The 16,352-nt window shown below is 27.2% G+C and overlaps 1 protein-coding gene across 1 annotated transcript in view; it reads right to left on the reverse strand.

Moving 5' to 3' along the window:
* Window positions 1-16,352, reverse strand: part of LOC101235657 (exportin-7) — a 193,281-nt gene that overhangs the window by 73,814 nt on the left and 103,115 nt on the right. Inside the window, exons 21-22 of the mRNA XM_065792921.1 lie at window positions 10,459-10,522; window positions 10,212-10,356 (exon numbers count right to left, since the gene is read on the reverse strand). Of these exons, the coding sequence (XP_065648993.1) occupies window positions 10,212-10,356; window positions 10,459-10,522 (209 nt within the window). The remainder of the gene's footprint in view (window positions 1-10,211; window positions 10,357-10,458; window positions 10,523-16,352) is intronic.

Below are 16,352 nucleotides of genomic sequence, written 5' to 3' on the forward strand. Positions count from 1 at the left end.
AAAAAATTAACATGTGCACCTTTTCCACATATGTAGAGCTTACAAGAGACTTATAACTAGGTTTGTTTTTCTGCTAAATGCATTCCATCAATAGCTCAGAGGTTAAGTCCACTGCCATCAGTTTTGCTTTCGGGGGTTTAAGACCTCCCCTCAGTGTAATAAATTTTGAAATTTTTTCAATCTTGCTTATATATTTATAGCAAAAAAATAATAATATAGCAAAAAAGATTTCTAAAAATTAAAATAAAATTTTAAAGTTTTCTCATTTTATAGATATAATATACGCGATTATTCTATATAATGCCTGCAAACTCAACATATGCTCAAGACATTTACACTTACAGACGTTTGTACAAAACGCTATACAAATGGAACTAAGAAGATCTTAGACCACAAATTCTAAACATCCTTAATGTTATTCTTTTGTTCACTAGGTTTATTTTTTGTCCAAATGTTTTCTCTAAGTATTTTTAAAATTTAATTGCTAATCTAAAGTTTTTTTCTCTGGTGGGGTAGGATTTTCAAACATTTTATCTATTTATCAAATCTCGAATCAAGGCTGTACTTGATTTGCAAGTTGAATCACTAGTTTTAAGGAAATCCAAATTTAAGTTTTTTATTTATACTCTTAGGATGTATCGTTTAATGGTTGTTTGAAAGCATTGTTTAAATTGAAATACTAATGTTAATAATTAGAAGATAAAAGCTTTAAATTTTTTCTATTTTTTGTTTAAAACACCAAATTTATTTGAAATTAAAAGCTTGCCTATTGAATAAGTAGACAATTTCGCAGTACACTTCTCAGTATATGGATTTTAAAAAAATCTGGAAGTTCTTAATTTTAACCACTGAAACATAAAAATAAAGTTCATCCTTATGACTATAATTAAAAACAAAAGAATAATATTAAACACTACTCTAAAAGTTAAGCCCAAAAAATTAAAATATAATAACATACATACAAAAAATCAAAACAAAACAGCTTGAGCAAAAAAGACTAATTAATTATTAATGTAATTATTAGAAAAGTTTACTTATATTACATACAATCATTAAACATTAAATAAGTGGATTTTTTTTCATTTAACCATCCCTATATAAACAATATATATATAAACAAATATATTAAGTGCCAAACCTGCCTATACATAAATGTTTAAAAAAAAACGATTTATATGTTTCTTTGCAAACATCAATTACTTAAAATACTATACTTAAAATTTTTAAGTGCACTGAAATGCAATTACTTTTTTTGGTTTAGTGGCTTTTGTTAAGAGCTTTTAAACTTTGCGTCAAATTATCTCATTTCAACATATTCGTTGTATTATCGATACTGCAGCCGTTTTTCAAAATGCCTTAAGGTAAAAAAAAATCAATTTTGACTTTTTTACAATATAAGCTATTTTAGATGTCTACAAACATCATTGAATACATATTTTCAAAGAGTTCTGAAAAAATTCATAAAGATTATTAGTTTCAAAAATGTTTTACAAAGAGTTTCTCCTAAAAAAAATTTTTTAATTGCGCTTTTCTCAAAATATGTAATAAGCATATTAAGACGTTTTGAAAAACGGCTGCAGCAATTATTTATAGCATATATAGCTATGGGATTTTATTTTTGCCTCCGCAGCAGCACCTTCTGGAGTAGCAGGACTGTCTTATTAAATTTTTTCTTTATTAAGTTTCAGACAATTTTTTTTTCAGACTATCCACAGCTTATTCTCAATCATGAGACACACACAAAAGCAACAAATATTTTCTACAAGTGTTTTTATGTTTTCAGAAATTTTAGCTTTTTTAAAAATCTTTTTGTTTGTTAAAGTGTATAGTAGCATTTTGTATTTTAAAATAATCCAAAAAAATTAAAAAAAAAAAGTCAACAGTATTAGAACTCGAACCACGGCTTTTTTGTTCAGAAGCTCTGCGCGCTATCCACTCGGCCATGCTGACACATTGTCATACTAAAATTTTTAAAACTATATAATAATTTTTTTAATAGTATAAATGCTATAGATCAAAATTAAGCAGATGTTGCCACAACGCAGTTTTCACATAAAAGCCAAACTGTAAAACTTGATACATGTTTCAGTATGTTTTAACATTACTTAATTTGAAGTTTACATATGTTAGATATTGTCATACACTTTAGCTCACATTTGCTTACAACAAAATGTACTGCAATGCTTTCTCATCACTAGCTCAGTTGCAGTGGCTGCTAAGGGTTCCATGTCAAACACGTTTGAAGGGACACTAACACTACTACTAAAAGGATTAGGTTCAGCAATATTATATAGAGATATTCTGATTTACTTTCATTTTTTAGCTGGGATTACAAGGAAGTACTACATCAAGCTTATATTTATATGCCTTTTGAGGGCAAGTACAAGTTTTATACTCCCTAACAGTCCACCAAGCTCGTTTCATGGTAAAAGATAGGGAATCGTAACTTTATGACAATAGGAAGGATTTTGTTGCACATTAACAAATACTTAGCTTTTTAATAAGTATATATAATAATTTTATTTTTTGGTATCTAATATCTAAAGCTCCGGCTTTTGGTAGTAAATACCAAATTTTTGGCTTTTCCAGGATGAAACTGTTTTCCAAGGTGAAACTGTTAAGCTTATCAAAGGCAACATTGATGTTTCTAGAAATCAAGAGAAGAGACAGCTTTTGATTTTATTCTAAAACAACTACAAAGTAAGTATGGAGGAAAAAGCAAGACCACCAAGAAAAACAAAAAAACAATGAATAAATATAACAAAAAAAACTTTTTTTAATAATAATTTAACAAGAAGTTTTTTGTATAAATTTGCTTGATGTTTTATGCAACATATGCAAAATATGCTTCTTTTAAAAAACCTCTGAAAGTTTACTGTAATGCTCAATAGTTGGAAAAACTCACATAAAATTAACGATTTTGTAGACAGATTTACATGTAATATTTTACCATAAATAAACAATAATAAAACTGTTACTGTTTGCAAGTGTGGTTTGGTTTTTTTTTAAAAAAACCAAAACCTTTTAATTTTTTTAAAGAAAACCAAACCACACTTGCAAATAGTAACAGTTTTATAATTGTTTTTGAACATCACGATGTTTATTAGGAGTATATTTTTTAACGAAAAAAACAATGTATTTTTTACCTAATGATTGCTAAACACATGAAACTTTTAGTAGTAAAAACTATGTAGTTATTTTTATTTTATCTCGTCAAAAAATAAATTATATTGCTCTGATATCATTCATCAAGCACTCATGATGAATATATGCTCACAGCAAAATTAAACTTTAAATTGCGTGTTATAATTTAACAATTTACATTGTTTAATTACTTTATTAAACAATAGCATTACTTTTATTGCATGTTCCATGCACTGGTTGCTTCTTAATATCTTCAGTGCTGATGTTCCCTGTTTCAAGTTTTTCTCCAATACCTGTAACCCTTTTTTGTAAAGTTTCAGTACTTGTGACAAGTTACTGTAAGCCTACCTTGTTGTAAAATTGATCAGCAAACCAATACTTTGCCCAGTTATAAGAATTTAACACAGGTTGTGTCAGCCACTATCATCTTCACAGCACTTCTTAAGTAATATTCCTAAAGAACTAGCAGAATTCCATCAGTAATAGTTTCAGCTTTTTCATCAAGTACTTTCAAGCATGTAGAAACCACTGTTCAGTATTTAAGTTATCATCCTCTCTTTCTTCAGTTTAGAAGCTTCCTTAACAAAGTGCTAATTTGTTGCAAATTTTGGCAGCTTTTTTAGTTGATACTGTTTTTGATGTCACTAAGTTCACTACAACTTTACTCTTATTATGTTTCCTTTTTGGTGGGCAAGTAAATTCATCAATGCCATCATCGTGGTTTTGATATTCACTTTCTACTCCTTCAGACTTACCTGACTCCTTATCACTATCATTAAATGAGAAATCATATGATACTATGTGGATGGTTTTTTAGGTAACTCCTTCTCTTTGAAGGATGATTGTTTGTTTGCCTGCTTCTTTACAGGTGGCATAACCAACTTTTCCTCAACTTTCTACTTTTAGATATTAGTTTTTACCCTTAGTTAATAACTGCACTCCATTAGCTTTTGTAATATCAAACAGTTACTAATGCTAATATTTTCCTCATTTAACACATTTATTAGTTATACTTTTGAAATAATGTAATCCCATGAAATTGATAACAAATTTTCTAAATTTTCAAATCTTCAAATGATTAATATAAAATTTTTTAATAAATATATGCCTAACATAACATAACATAACACAAGTAAAACTATTATATATATACTACATATATATATATATATATATATATATATATTAGGGATATGACTTTTTAATTTTTTTTCAAATAAAATGTTTCCTGTATCATAAATCGATGAACTTTTACCTAAAATCATGAAAAAAGGCCCAAATAGCTTTCTGCAACAAAAAAAGGTCACCCCCAAAATAAAAATTTGATTTACCATTTTTATACATTCATTTTTGACCGATGTTTTAATCTTAAGCTTAATTCTCAGCTTAATTCTATTTATTTCATTATTTTGTTATGAATTTATAAATATAACGCCACACGTTACCATGGCAACGAAACGGCCGTGTGCCGGCAAATACTTGGAATTGTTATGTGATGACGTCATTGTGTTACCACGGTGATATAGACGACTGTAACAGACTGTAGAAGATTATAGAACTTAGTAGAACATTCTGGAAGCTCTAAATAATTATATAAGCGAGCTGCTGTCAGAGCTCAGTGTTGATAATGTGAATAGTTCTATGAAGTACTCTGCGTGTAACTGAGCTAATAAGGAACTACTGTAGCGAACTAAAGACGCTGTAAGTGTACGAAGTATAAGTAGTTGTAGCATTATCGTTAGGATACGGACTGGATTATCGAACTGTTATCAACATTGACTGGATTATCGAACTATAATTGGATTACTATACAGTTAAAGTATTTTATTAATTAAACGACTTTATTAAACGGATATTTACGCTCAGCTATCCATAAAGTCGTAACAATATTATATGATGTCTCACAAGAAAAGTCATACCACAGTAACAAAGAACAAGAAGACTTGGACTAAAAATTTGGTGAGATTTCAAGAGTCACACAGAAGAAGAGGAAGCGTGGCTGTAGAAGAACATTCACTCGATAAAATATCCAGAATACCACTTCAATTGCAGATCGTAGGAAGATACCAGTTTCTCGGAGCATATGTTAAAGGAAGAAAAGAACGAATAGACCAAATTTCTAAAGAAATTACAAAATTGTGGGACAATAAACTGAATTTTCCACGTGTGTCTGATCAAGTGATAAGAGCAAAGCTTATGAAGGTGCTGAAGGTCTATGATGAATGTGTCAAGCGTGGAAAATATGATGTTCTCAATGCATTATTTGACATCACGAAAGTGAATGGCCAGTGGTTATCCTCGGAAGATAAACGTCTATACCACCTACAAAAAGAAAGTAAAGGACAGGTGGGGTACTCAACAGGACAAGTGGCAAGTAAAGAAACCATTCACCCTTCCAAGAGAAGGAAAGTCCAGTCTGGAACAGCAATACCTTCCACATCACAAGTCCTGTCTACCACAGACAGTGGTACTGAATCTGAAAACTGCAAAAGTAAGAGTGAAGATGATGAAGACGACGACGGTGATAAAGACGATGATGAGGACACTCAGAAAAAAACTAGAAAGCACTACAAAAGTAAATTTGCTGTAAGTATGGTTACATCAAGTGGAGTTTCCACAAAGAAAGCTGCTAAAATATGCAATGTATTATCACAACAAGGTATTGATATTCCAACTCCAAGTCAATCAGCAATTTACAAGTCCATATTCAAAGAGGCAGGTAAATTAAAAAAAGAAATGATACAACAACTTAAAATGGAACAGTGGTCCTTACACTTTGACGGCAAACAAATAGATGATAAGGAATATCAGGTAGTTGTACTTCAGAATGAAAGAACTGACGTGAAACTTGATGCACTGCGTTTAAAAGATGGCAAAGCTGAAACTGTTGCTGAAAAAATTGCCAAACTTATTGATGAATACAATTTGTGGAATTCAATTAAGATGATCATTACTGATACAACAAACGTCAATACTGGGAAGAGAAATGGAGTTGTTGTGAAGTTGCAACGTATGTTTAAATTAAAGGGTGTCACAATACCACAATTTATCGGTTGTCAGCATCACGTACTAGACAGGATTCTCCGTCTGGTGATGGACGAAGAACTTGGGGGTGATACCAAATCTCCAAACATTGAATACCCATTTGTGTCTGAACTGTTGAATAAGTATGATGAACTGAAGGATAAGTTTGTGAATGGAACTGTAGAAATTCTTGATAAATCAGGGTGGAGAGACGATATGAAGTTTTTGTACCATTTAACAAGAGTGTTTAGGTTCTATGAAGAACAAAGAAACTTCCCTCTGATTCACTTTCAGAACATTCCTAATAATAGCAATGCCAGATGGAACTCAAGAGCCATTCTCGCCATTCTGGCGTTCATTCTTATGCCTGAAGCGAGAAAGAATTTGGAGAAGGTTTGCAGGTTCATTTCATATGAGTGGGCAGAACATTGGTTTAATAGTCAAAAGTACAATGACAATGACTTCAAGAATTTATCTGATGTATTGAAGCCTTACAAAAAGGCATTGCAGTCATTCAAAAATCACTGGAAGAAAGAGCCATCCGTCATCGACATACCACGAAGTAATCAGATAGCTGAACGTGCAATCAAGGTGATGCAAGACCTGTATGCTTCCTGCAGAAAGAAAGACAAACTGCAACTTCGATTCATTCTAAGTAATAAGCGCTAGACTCTTTATGAGACGTGAGCATCATGTGACCCATGTACTAAACACAGTAGGCCTATAGACACAGACAGTTATGTATATTGTTGTACTAGACGCTTTGATACTGTTAATTTTGTAATACTTGTATAATTATATATCACATAATGTTTTTTGTTATATCACAGTACATGTTGCATAAATAAATAAAATAACAACAGGAGTATGACTCTTACAACATCTTCAGCCTTTAATATTCATTTACTGTACAAAAGTGTACCTATTGAAAATTTGATTTTTTGGTTTTGGGGTGACCTTTTTTCAAAATATGTCAAAATGAAACATCTATTCGTTCTTTTTACATAAAAGTTCATTGAATTACGATACAGGCCTAGTAGGTTGCAAAAAAGTCATATCCCTTATATATATATATATAAATATTTATATATATATATATATCTATATATATATATATATATTTATATATATATATATATTTATATATATATATTTATATATATAGATAAATATATATGGCCAATTATGCAAGAGCGGCAGTCGTAACATTTTATACTCTTTAAGTTATTAAAAATGAACTGAAAATGGAAATGACTTGAAACTTACCAGAAATGTGAAATACTATAATAATTTAGTATGTAAATGTTACAGCATTTAAGTCTTCAACTTTTTTCAAATAATAACTCTAGGTAGCGTGACAGTCGTAACGCTTAGTTTTTACCATTTCTGAACAAAACAACTTTGTCAGACTTAATGCAGCAAACGGCATGTTAAAAAAAAATCATTTGGTGTGTGTATTTAGCACATACTGATGTTATTATATATATGTATATATGTATATATATATATATATATATATATATATATATATATATATATATATATATATATATATATATATATATATATATATATGTATATATATATATATATATATATATATATATATATATATATATATATATATATATATATATATATATATATATATATATATATATATATATATATATATATGGGCAACAATATGTAACTTACACTACATGCGCAATAACTTTATCAAATATTTGCCTAATTAAATTGTAAATTAACTTTTAGCTATTTTGTATGAAAGCTGTTAGTCTAAAGAATAAAATAAGCTAAAAAGTTTTGAAGTCTGGCCAAAAAAGGGGCATACTTATTACTAAAAATGCCACTTAACTTACATTATGCAGAAAACAAGATAAAATATTGTTTCAACTTTTAGGTCAGATTTCTGCAAATCAGTTAAGCAGATTGTATTGGCTATTTTCACAAGTTGTTGAGAATTCTACACCAATTAAAAAATATTCAAAAATTCATCAGAGATACCAGCTAAGGAAAATAAACTTAATATTCTGACACTATATATTTAACTTGCGTTACAACACTTACGTTACCTAACAATTATTATCACGGATTTTTATATATACTATTAAGAGTTAGATTTTTTATACTTACAAAACAAAAGAAAATTGAACTCATCATTAGTAATTAACAAAATCAAATGAACTCTTACTCATTCATCAAAAGTAAGACAATTTAAAAAAAATTGTTACACTCTTACTGAGTGATTTTTCATTAAATTTATTTAAGTTATCAAATCTAAAACAGTTTTATAAAAAAATCTTTTAGTTAGCTAAAAATTTTAATACACTTATGTTTATGTGTATTGCCTTATTTTGATTAGGTCGATTTTTAAAATGCTGCAAAGTACATTTACAAGTACAAGTAAGAGATTTACATTTAAATCTCTTAAAATATTTTCTAAGTAAAAACAGCTATCACAGTTTAGTAAAAGGGGTATATGTGATCATTTGTGACAGGAGGGAAGGGGTAAAAAATTAACAAATATAGGATGACTCTATGGACAACCCACTTAATTGCTTAATTGCAAACGATTTGTTTACTTTAAAAAAATGCTAATCAAAAACGAATTACATAAAATTACAACGAATTACGTAATTGTTCATTTTGTATGCAAAAAAAACTTAACAAAAAATTAACCAGTAAATGGATATAACCAGTAAACGGATGTAGTTTTAACTTAAATTATGCAAATTTGAAATTAAAATGTGCTTTAACTAAGCATCGTTATTCAAAACTTAAAATGTAAAAAACGTAATGTAACATTTAATATTCTTTTGCATATATTATTAAAAGTTTATTTTTTAATTAAATTTTAGACAAATCAAAACTTTAACTTTGTTAACTTAAGTTACATAAAATAGAAAAAGTTCTTTTGTTATTTTCTTGAAATATATATTATTTCTAGAGTTTAAAATCTGACCAACAACAAATTGAATATGTCAGTTCTATTTTCAAACTAAATTAATTTGGGTTATGCAAATAAATTTATGGTTAAAATAACCTTTTACAATGATTTTATTACTTCTTTTATGATGCAACAATGAGTAAAACCGTAACTTTCGGAAGCATAAAAATGACTTAAATGAATGAGTATAAATATATATATATCTATATATATCTATCTATATATATATATATATATATCTATATATATATATATATATATATATATATATATATATATATATACATATATATATATATATATATATATATACATAAATTATTTATGTGTATATATATGTATATATATAACATATATATAATATATATATATATATAATATATATATATATAATATATCTGTATATATATAATAATATTATATATATATATATATATATATATATATATATATATATATATATATATATATATACATAAATTATTTATGTGTATATATATGTATATATATATAACATATATAAAATATATATATATAATATATATATATATATATATATAATATATATATCTGTATATCTATCTATCTATCTATCTATCTATTTATCTATATATATATATATATATATATATATATATATATATATATATATAGATAAATAGATAGTTAATTTTTATATTTATATATATATATATATATATATAAATATATATATATATATATATACATAAATTATTTATGTGTATATATAGATATATATATAACATATATATAAAATATATATATATAACATATATATAAAATATATATATATATTATATATATATATTTATATACATATATATATATATATATATATATATATATATATATATATACATATATATATATATATATATATATATATACATATATATATATATATATATATATATACACACACACATATATATACATTATTTTTGATAATATTTTTATCATATTAATTTTTTGATAATTACAATAATTCATAAATAAAAATATAATAACTTTTAAAAAACTTTTCGCATTCTATTTTTATTTTAAAAGAGAAAATTTTTATAAACCTTACATGACAATGGTAAAGTAAATATTTTGAATCTTTCTTCTTCATCTCCAATGTCAGCAAGAAGAAAGCGCCCAAGCGCAGTATAAAATAATGAACGGCACTTTGTCACAGCATTTGATTGAATACCCAAGAAAGGAAAGTGTTCGGACTATAAAATGACCATCAAGAGAAAATGTTTAAGTTTTTAAGACTTTTAATGCTTTATAAATGCAAACAGTACTTTTTATAAAAATTACAAAAAAAAACTTACAGTATGATTATTTAATACAAATTGAATTGCATCTAATTTTACCAACTTCCTTACACTACTATAGCTTGAAGTTTTAGTAAAGGTAAAATAAATTAACTTTATAAAAAAGTAACATGTGCCTAAATCTGCTAAATTGATAATATGTGCATAAGGGTGAGTCATTATCAACAATTTTTTAAAACTAAATCTCAACCACCTAGGTTAGTTGACTAGTTAGATAAAAATTATTTTACGCTGCAAAAAAGATTTTTAAACTACAGTTTGTGCCCCGAAATGTTGGGGTACTACAATTTGTGTCCCGAAACCCCCACTTTTTAAACCAAAAAAGCAGGAATTTTAAACATTGAATGAAAAAAACACCATTTCTTTTTTAATATAATTTTTAATAAAATATAAACAATATAACTTTTAAGTATATTTAAATAGAATGACACTTGTGACCGAATATAACTCACATTGGTAATAAACAAAAACAATCTCCAATTTTCAAACTATTTATTCTAAAAAAATTAAGAAAATATTTAAAACAAATTCTTTCTTTCACTTAAGCTAAGAATATTTTTTTATTATAAACTGCCATTTATAACTTTTACTTTAAAATCAAAATTAAAAAGAAGATTTAAAAAAAAGTAAAGATGCTACGAAAAATCACAAGATCATTTCCGAAAACACTTTTATTTTAAGATGTGAAAAAAACTTTTTGAAACACAGTTTGCCACAAATGAGAAAATTATTCTTAATTTTCATTACAGCTATGATTAAAACATTAAGTTGATCAAAAATTATCATTCAATATATTAACCAAGTAATTAAATTTCATTTTGAAAAACAGAAACTATAAAATCTTAATAACTCAGCTGTTTGTTGGATAAAAATACCTCCACCAAAACTTTGACTGGTTGTGCTTCCCAAGATGAAATGATGTCAGCATGTTCTGAACAAGCAATATGTTCTCAGAACTGCATCCTTTTTGATATGAAGGCGGCATAATTTTTTATTTTTACTGAATTTCAATTTTGTTTATATTAATTTGTTAACTTGACTCTTTTCACTCTGCCTCTTATATGAGGCTACATTAAAAAGGTTTAAAGCAATTTGGAAAAATGGCAATAAATATTATGTGTTCTAGGGAACTATTTAATGATCTAGTTGAAAAAGGGCAACGCTTAAAGCAATAAAAATAGATAAGGCAACGCAGCAGGATTAGCTAGAAACATCTTTTAAAAAAATGCCAAATTTTTGGGATTGGAAAACCTGATATTTGCTCTATTTTAAAAAAGAAACACGGAAACAACCTAGATCATACAATTCAGATAAGCAATTTTTAAAAGATCAAATGACGAATGGTAAAACAACACTTGGTTCAAAGGATTGAGAAATTGCAGAAAGATGAAAAAGATTGCAAGAAAGAAAGAAGAAAGGAAGATGCGGATTGCAATATTTATTGAGCGACAAAAGGATCAAGCTGAGAAAACTGGGCTTTTATCATCAGAATAAAGTGAGGTCTTTTTCTGTCAGGATTCCGACTATTCAGACGAAATCAAGTACTAGTGCTTCAACAGTATTAAATCAACTAAAAAGTTTGCAAAAGTTGCAAAACAGGTGTTTCTAAAAATATTTTATCTTTAGTGGAAAAATTGGGCAGGATACTACTAACAGAACATAACAAAAAAGAGATCATTCTGCTGCTCTTGTAAATATCAATGGTAATTTAAAGCTTCTGGGCATTCTGCCAATGGAATACGGTACTGGAAAATCTCATCATGATACTCTAGTAAACATTTTGGATGAATATAAATAAGAACCTGTATAAAGGGTCTGTGCACACAACTGCAACAAATACTAGAAAATATTCCAGGACAAACATTTGGTTCTGTCAAACACAAGGTTCAATTAGCTTGCCTGTCTTCAACATGCCAGCTGTAATATGTTTATGAGCTTCACTGTAAACATTATTATTTAAAAACTTAGGCATATATATAATTCTGGCATATATAAAATTCGCCAAATGGTCACACACGAGCAGTGAACGCCTGAGGGAAGAAATAAAGTACATCAGAATAAAGGAGAATTATTTTTCGAACAAAGCATATTTTGACAGTTGTCAAGACAAAACTAAAGATTAATAGAGGAATGTTTAAAAATGAATAAGACAGACAATGCACCTAAACAGTACTAACAATAACAATAAACAATAAATTGTTTTATAAACACTAATATGAATGGAAATATACAAAAAAAATGTCATCAAACAAATAAAATAAAAAAAATAAATAAAACAAAGAATTGATAACAAAAATAAAAAGTACGTATGCAACAATGAAAGGCCTTAGAATGGAAAAAAAAACATTAATGCTAATGTGTAAACATAATTTGTGTAGTGATTAAGTAATAAACATCTCCTCAGAGTCGCGTCTATTATTAATGATGTTTCGATGAGGATCAGCACTTATATATTATATAACTAGTTTATCCCGTCAGACAAATGTCATCACCACTTATGCTTTACCCTGTGACTTACGCCTATTCCATACTGCAGTAAAAAAAGATTCACTACAAATAACCAAAACCCAACCACACCCAAATTTGTAAAACACTAATTATTTTTTTTGATGATATGATATAAAAAGTGTTGATCTACTGCACAATATAAATAAAAATAATTAAATAAAACACTTACCATACTACCAGTAGAAAAATCTAAGCACAATAAATTAAAATTCAAATAAAAACGCCAGAAACAAAACTAAAACAACTAAAGCGTGCAAATAGAAAATACTAATAAATTTTCCCCTAAGACCATTTAAACCACATAGGTACTTCCAGCACAAATACAGGTAATTTAGGTAGTGTTTTATTATATATATATTATATTACAGCTTGCATGTCTTCAACATGCCAGCTGTAATATGTTTATGAGCTTCACTGTAAACATTATTGGGAAAAAGTTAGTAAAACTGTTTAAGGATTAAGGTCCCCACTTTTTGGGTTAAAAAGTGGGGGTTTCGGGGTACAAATTGTAAAAGCAGGGATCTTAAAAATTTCAAAAATTTGTTTAGCAGCATAAAATCATTTTTATCTAACCAGTCAACTAACTTAGGTGGTTGGGATTTAATTTGAAAAAATTGTTGAAAAATGACGCACTTTAATGTGCATATATACATTTACAACACACACATCCACATAAATCTTACAATTGGTATGAGATCTTACTATTACCAAGTATGAGGTCTGAATATGAGTTCAACACCCAGATTACAATGAATAATGCATAATGTAACAATTAAAAATAGATGCAAAAAAAACATCAGCATTTATTGTTAACTTTATATTTATATATTTTTAAAACAAAATCAAGGAAGTTTAGGCAAAGACTTAACTAATATTGCAGGAAACTTGGTTTAACTAACTTAAGAATTTGCAAGAAACTTGGTTTATCATGCAAATTGTGCATTAGCACAACTTGCATGATAAACCAAGTTTCCTGCAAATTCTTTTAGAAGTCAGTAATTTATGTGATAGGGTAATTACCATGGTTTAGCACATCCTTGACCAAATGCTTTTGATATTAAAAACCTTTGTGTGTATGTATGTGCCTGGTGTACTATCTTTAGACATGATAACCATATGTGGTATCCATAGTACAATTCAATATAAACTACTTTCCAGTGTAGCATAGAATATGAATATGAAGTAAATAATAATAGTAAAACAATAAAGCAACAATAATTTAACTATCATAAGCTTGGTGCTACAACCTTTTATTCAATTCATGTGCAAATTTTTTGTGCAGAATTTGTCAATTAGGAAATAGTTTTGCTATCAATAATGATAAAAATAAAATGGTAAATGTGGATAAACATTGTCTAATTTTTCAGGGCTCAAAAGTAATGGTTTGAAATAAATGTCAGACTGGGACAATATGAACTTCTATAAAAAATCTTAATTCCACATTGATTTTGATTTAAAAGATTTTGATTTTTAACTTTTTTTAAATTTTATATTATTTTATTTTAAATTCAAATAAAAAGTAATCATGCGTAAATTAAGTATTTAATTTATCATTAAATATAAGAAAGATGTATTACGTAAACAATTTTATAGAACACTAAATGCGATTATTGATAATGAACCCAAGATAGAGATATTTTCCATTACAAAAATCAAAATAAGTAGTAGAGTGGATGTGTATTTCAACACAGTGGATAAAAATGCTAGAAAAAAATAGCTAGCATCTCTTTTTCATAACTTTTCGTAATTTCTTTTTCGTAATTAGTAGTTGGCACTAGCTAGAAAAGCTTTCTAGCTTTTCTAGCTAGCGCCATCTACTAAAATTCATTCATATGTTACTCGGCATTTAATTAAGTCTCATCTTTTTTCTGTGACTGTTCTTAAGTGCTCTAAAAACTTTTAATCGTCTATTTTTTTGCAACTCGCTTCCTTCATCTTGCTTTTCCTGATTCATATAATTTGCAATCTTTTAAGTCGTCTGTCAATCGTTATCTTGCTTTATAGACTTCATCTTTTCTCTTCCAGTAACTTCTAACTCTAATAGTGGTTGCTTGCCTTGTTGGAAGCTAAGATGTTGGGGGAAAAAAAAAAGACGCTACCAGAAAACAACACCAAAAAGAGTAAAAAATCTGAAGAAATCAGGATTGCACTGGAAAGACAACATTTTTCTGACCCTAAATAAAATTTACATGTGAAAAATGTTTTAAAACTATTCACTATCTCAAGATGAAAATTACAAAATGGTATACAGACTATAAAAATAATATACAAATAATACATATAAACATTTTCCTTCTAATGAAAACTGTTTTCTCAAATTTTAGAACAATTGTTCCTCAATTCAACTTCCAATATGTTTGATATAAAACTTAAAGACAGCCTGTTTATAAAAAAGGTAAAACTTCATATGAATAAGCAAGTAAACCAAGTTTAACTAAAACTTTCTAAAGAAGAGCTTTTTCCGCTTTTATATATTGTGTTAGATTTTAACAAATAATTCCATTTTATAATGTTTTTAATAACTGTTATGATGCAAAAGACAAAAAAAATGCATACAATAAAATACATAGTTTTTAATGAATAAATACCGGTAGAGCCTAGAATTTTTTTTGTTGTTGTTTCGAATTATTTTTCTTACTTCATTAATTTTCTAATGAAATTATATATAGTGTTAATATGAAAAAAATTTAACAGCAAACTCAAAACACAAACTGAAATCAGTTTACACGTATATAATCAATAAAATTAAAACTAAAGATTCTATAAAGGCGCTTTATACAAATAAAAACTAAAAAAGAAGACCAATGATAAAAATAGTATCACTAATGATAGAATTAAAATGGCAAATAGTTAAGTTAGTACTTTATTTCAGGTTTTACTAAAGAAGAATAAAATAATATACCACAAACAAAGTTAAACATACCAACGAATTACATTAAAGTAAAATATCAAAGAACAAAGTAAAACATTAAACAAACAACATTAAAGTACAACATATCAACAAATGTAAGGAACCCAAATTTAGCATAGATATCATCAAAAATCACCTTAAAAAATTAAATACCAATAAAGCATTTGGTGCTGATAAGGTTCATCCAAAAAAAATTACTTTATTGAAAAAGGTTTTAAAAAAATTTTAAAACCTTGTTCAGTAGAGATTGCAAAACCATTATTGAAAATATTTGATGTCTTCCCACAGTTTGGTTAAAAGCTATCGTGTATTGGATCAAGTTTATTTGCTTTTTTAAATAGAGCTTTTAAGCACAGTTCGCTTAAAAAAGCAAATAAACTTGATCCAATAAACTATCGACCAATTTCTTTAACATTAATAGTGTGCAAAATAATGGAGAAAATAATAAAGGACGAAATAATGCTTTATTTGA

The sequence above is a fragment of the Hydra vulgaris genome, chromosome 03, assembly GCF_038396675.1.
Source record: "Hydra vulgaris chromosome 03, alternate assembly HydraT2T_AEP".
NCBI lineage: Eukaryota > Metazoa > Cnidaria > Hydrozoa > Anthoathecata > Hydridae > Hydra > Hydra vulgaris.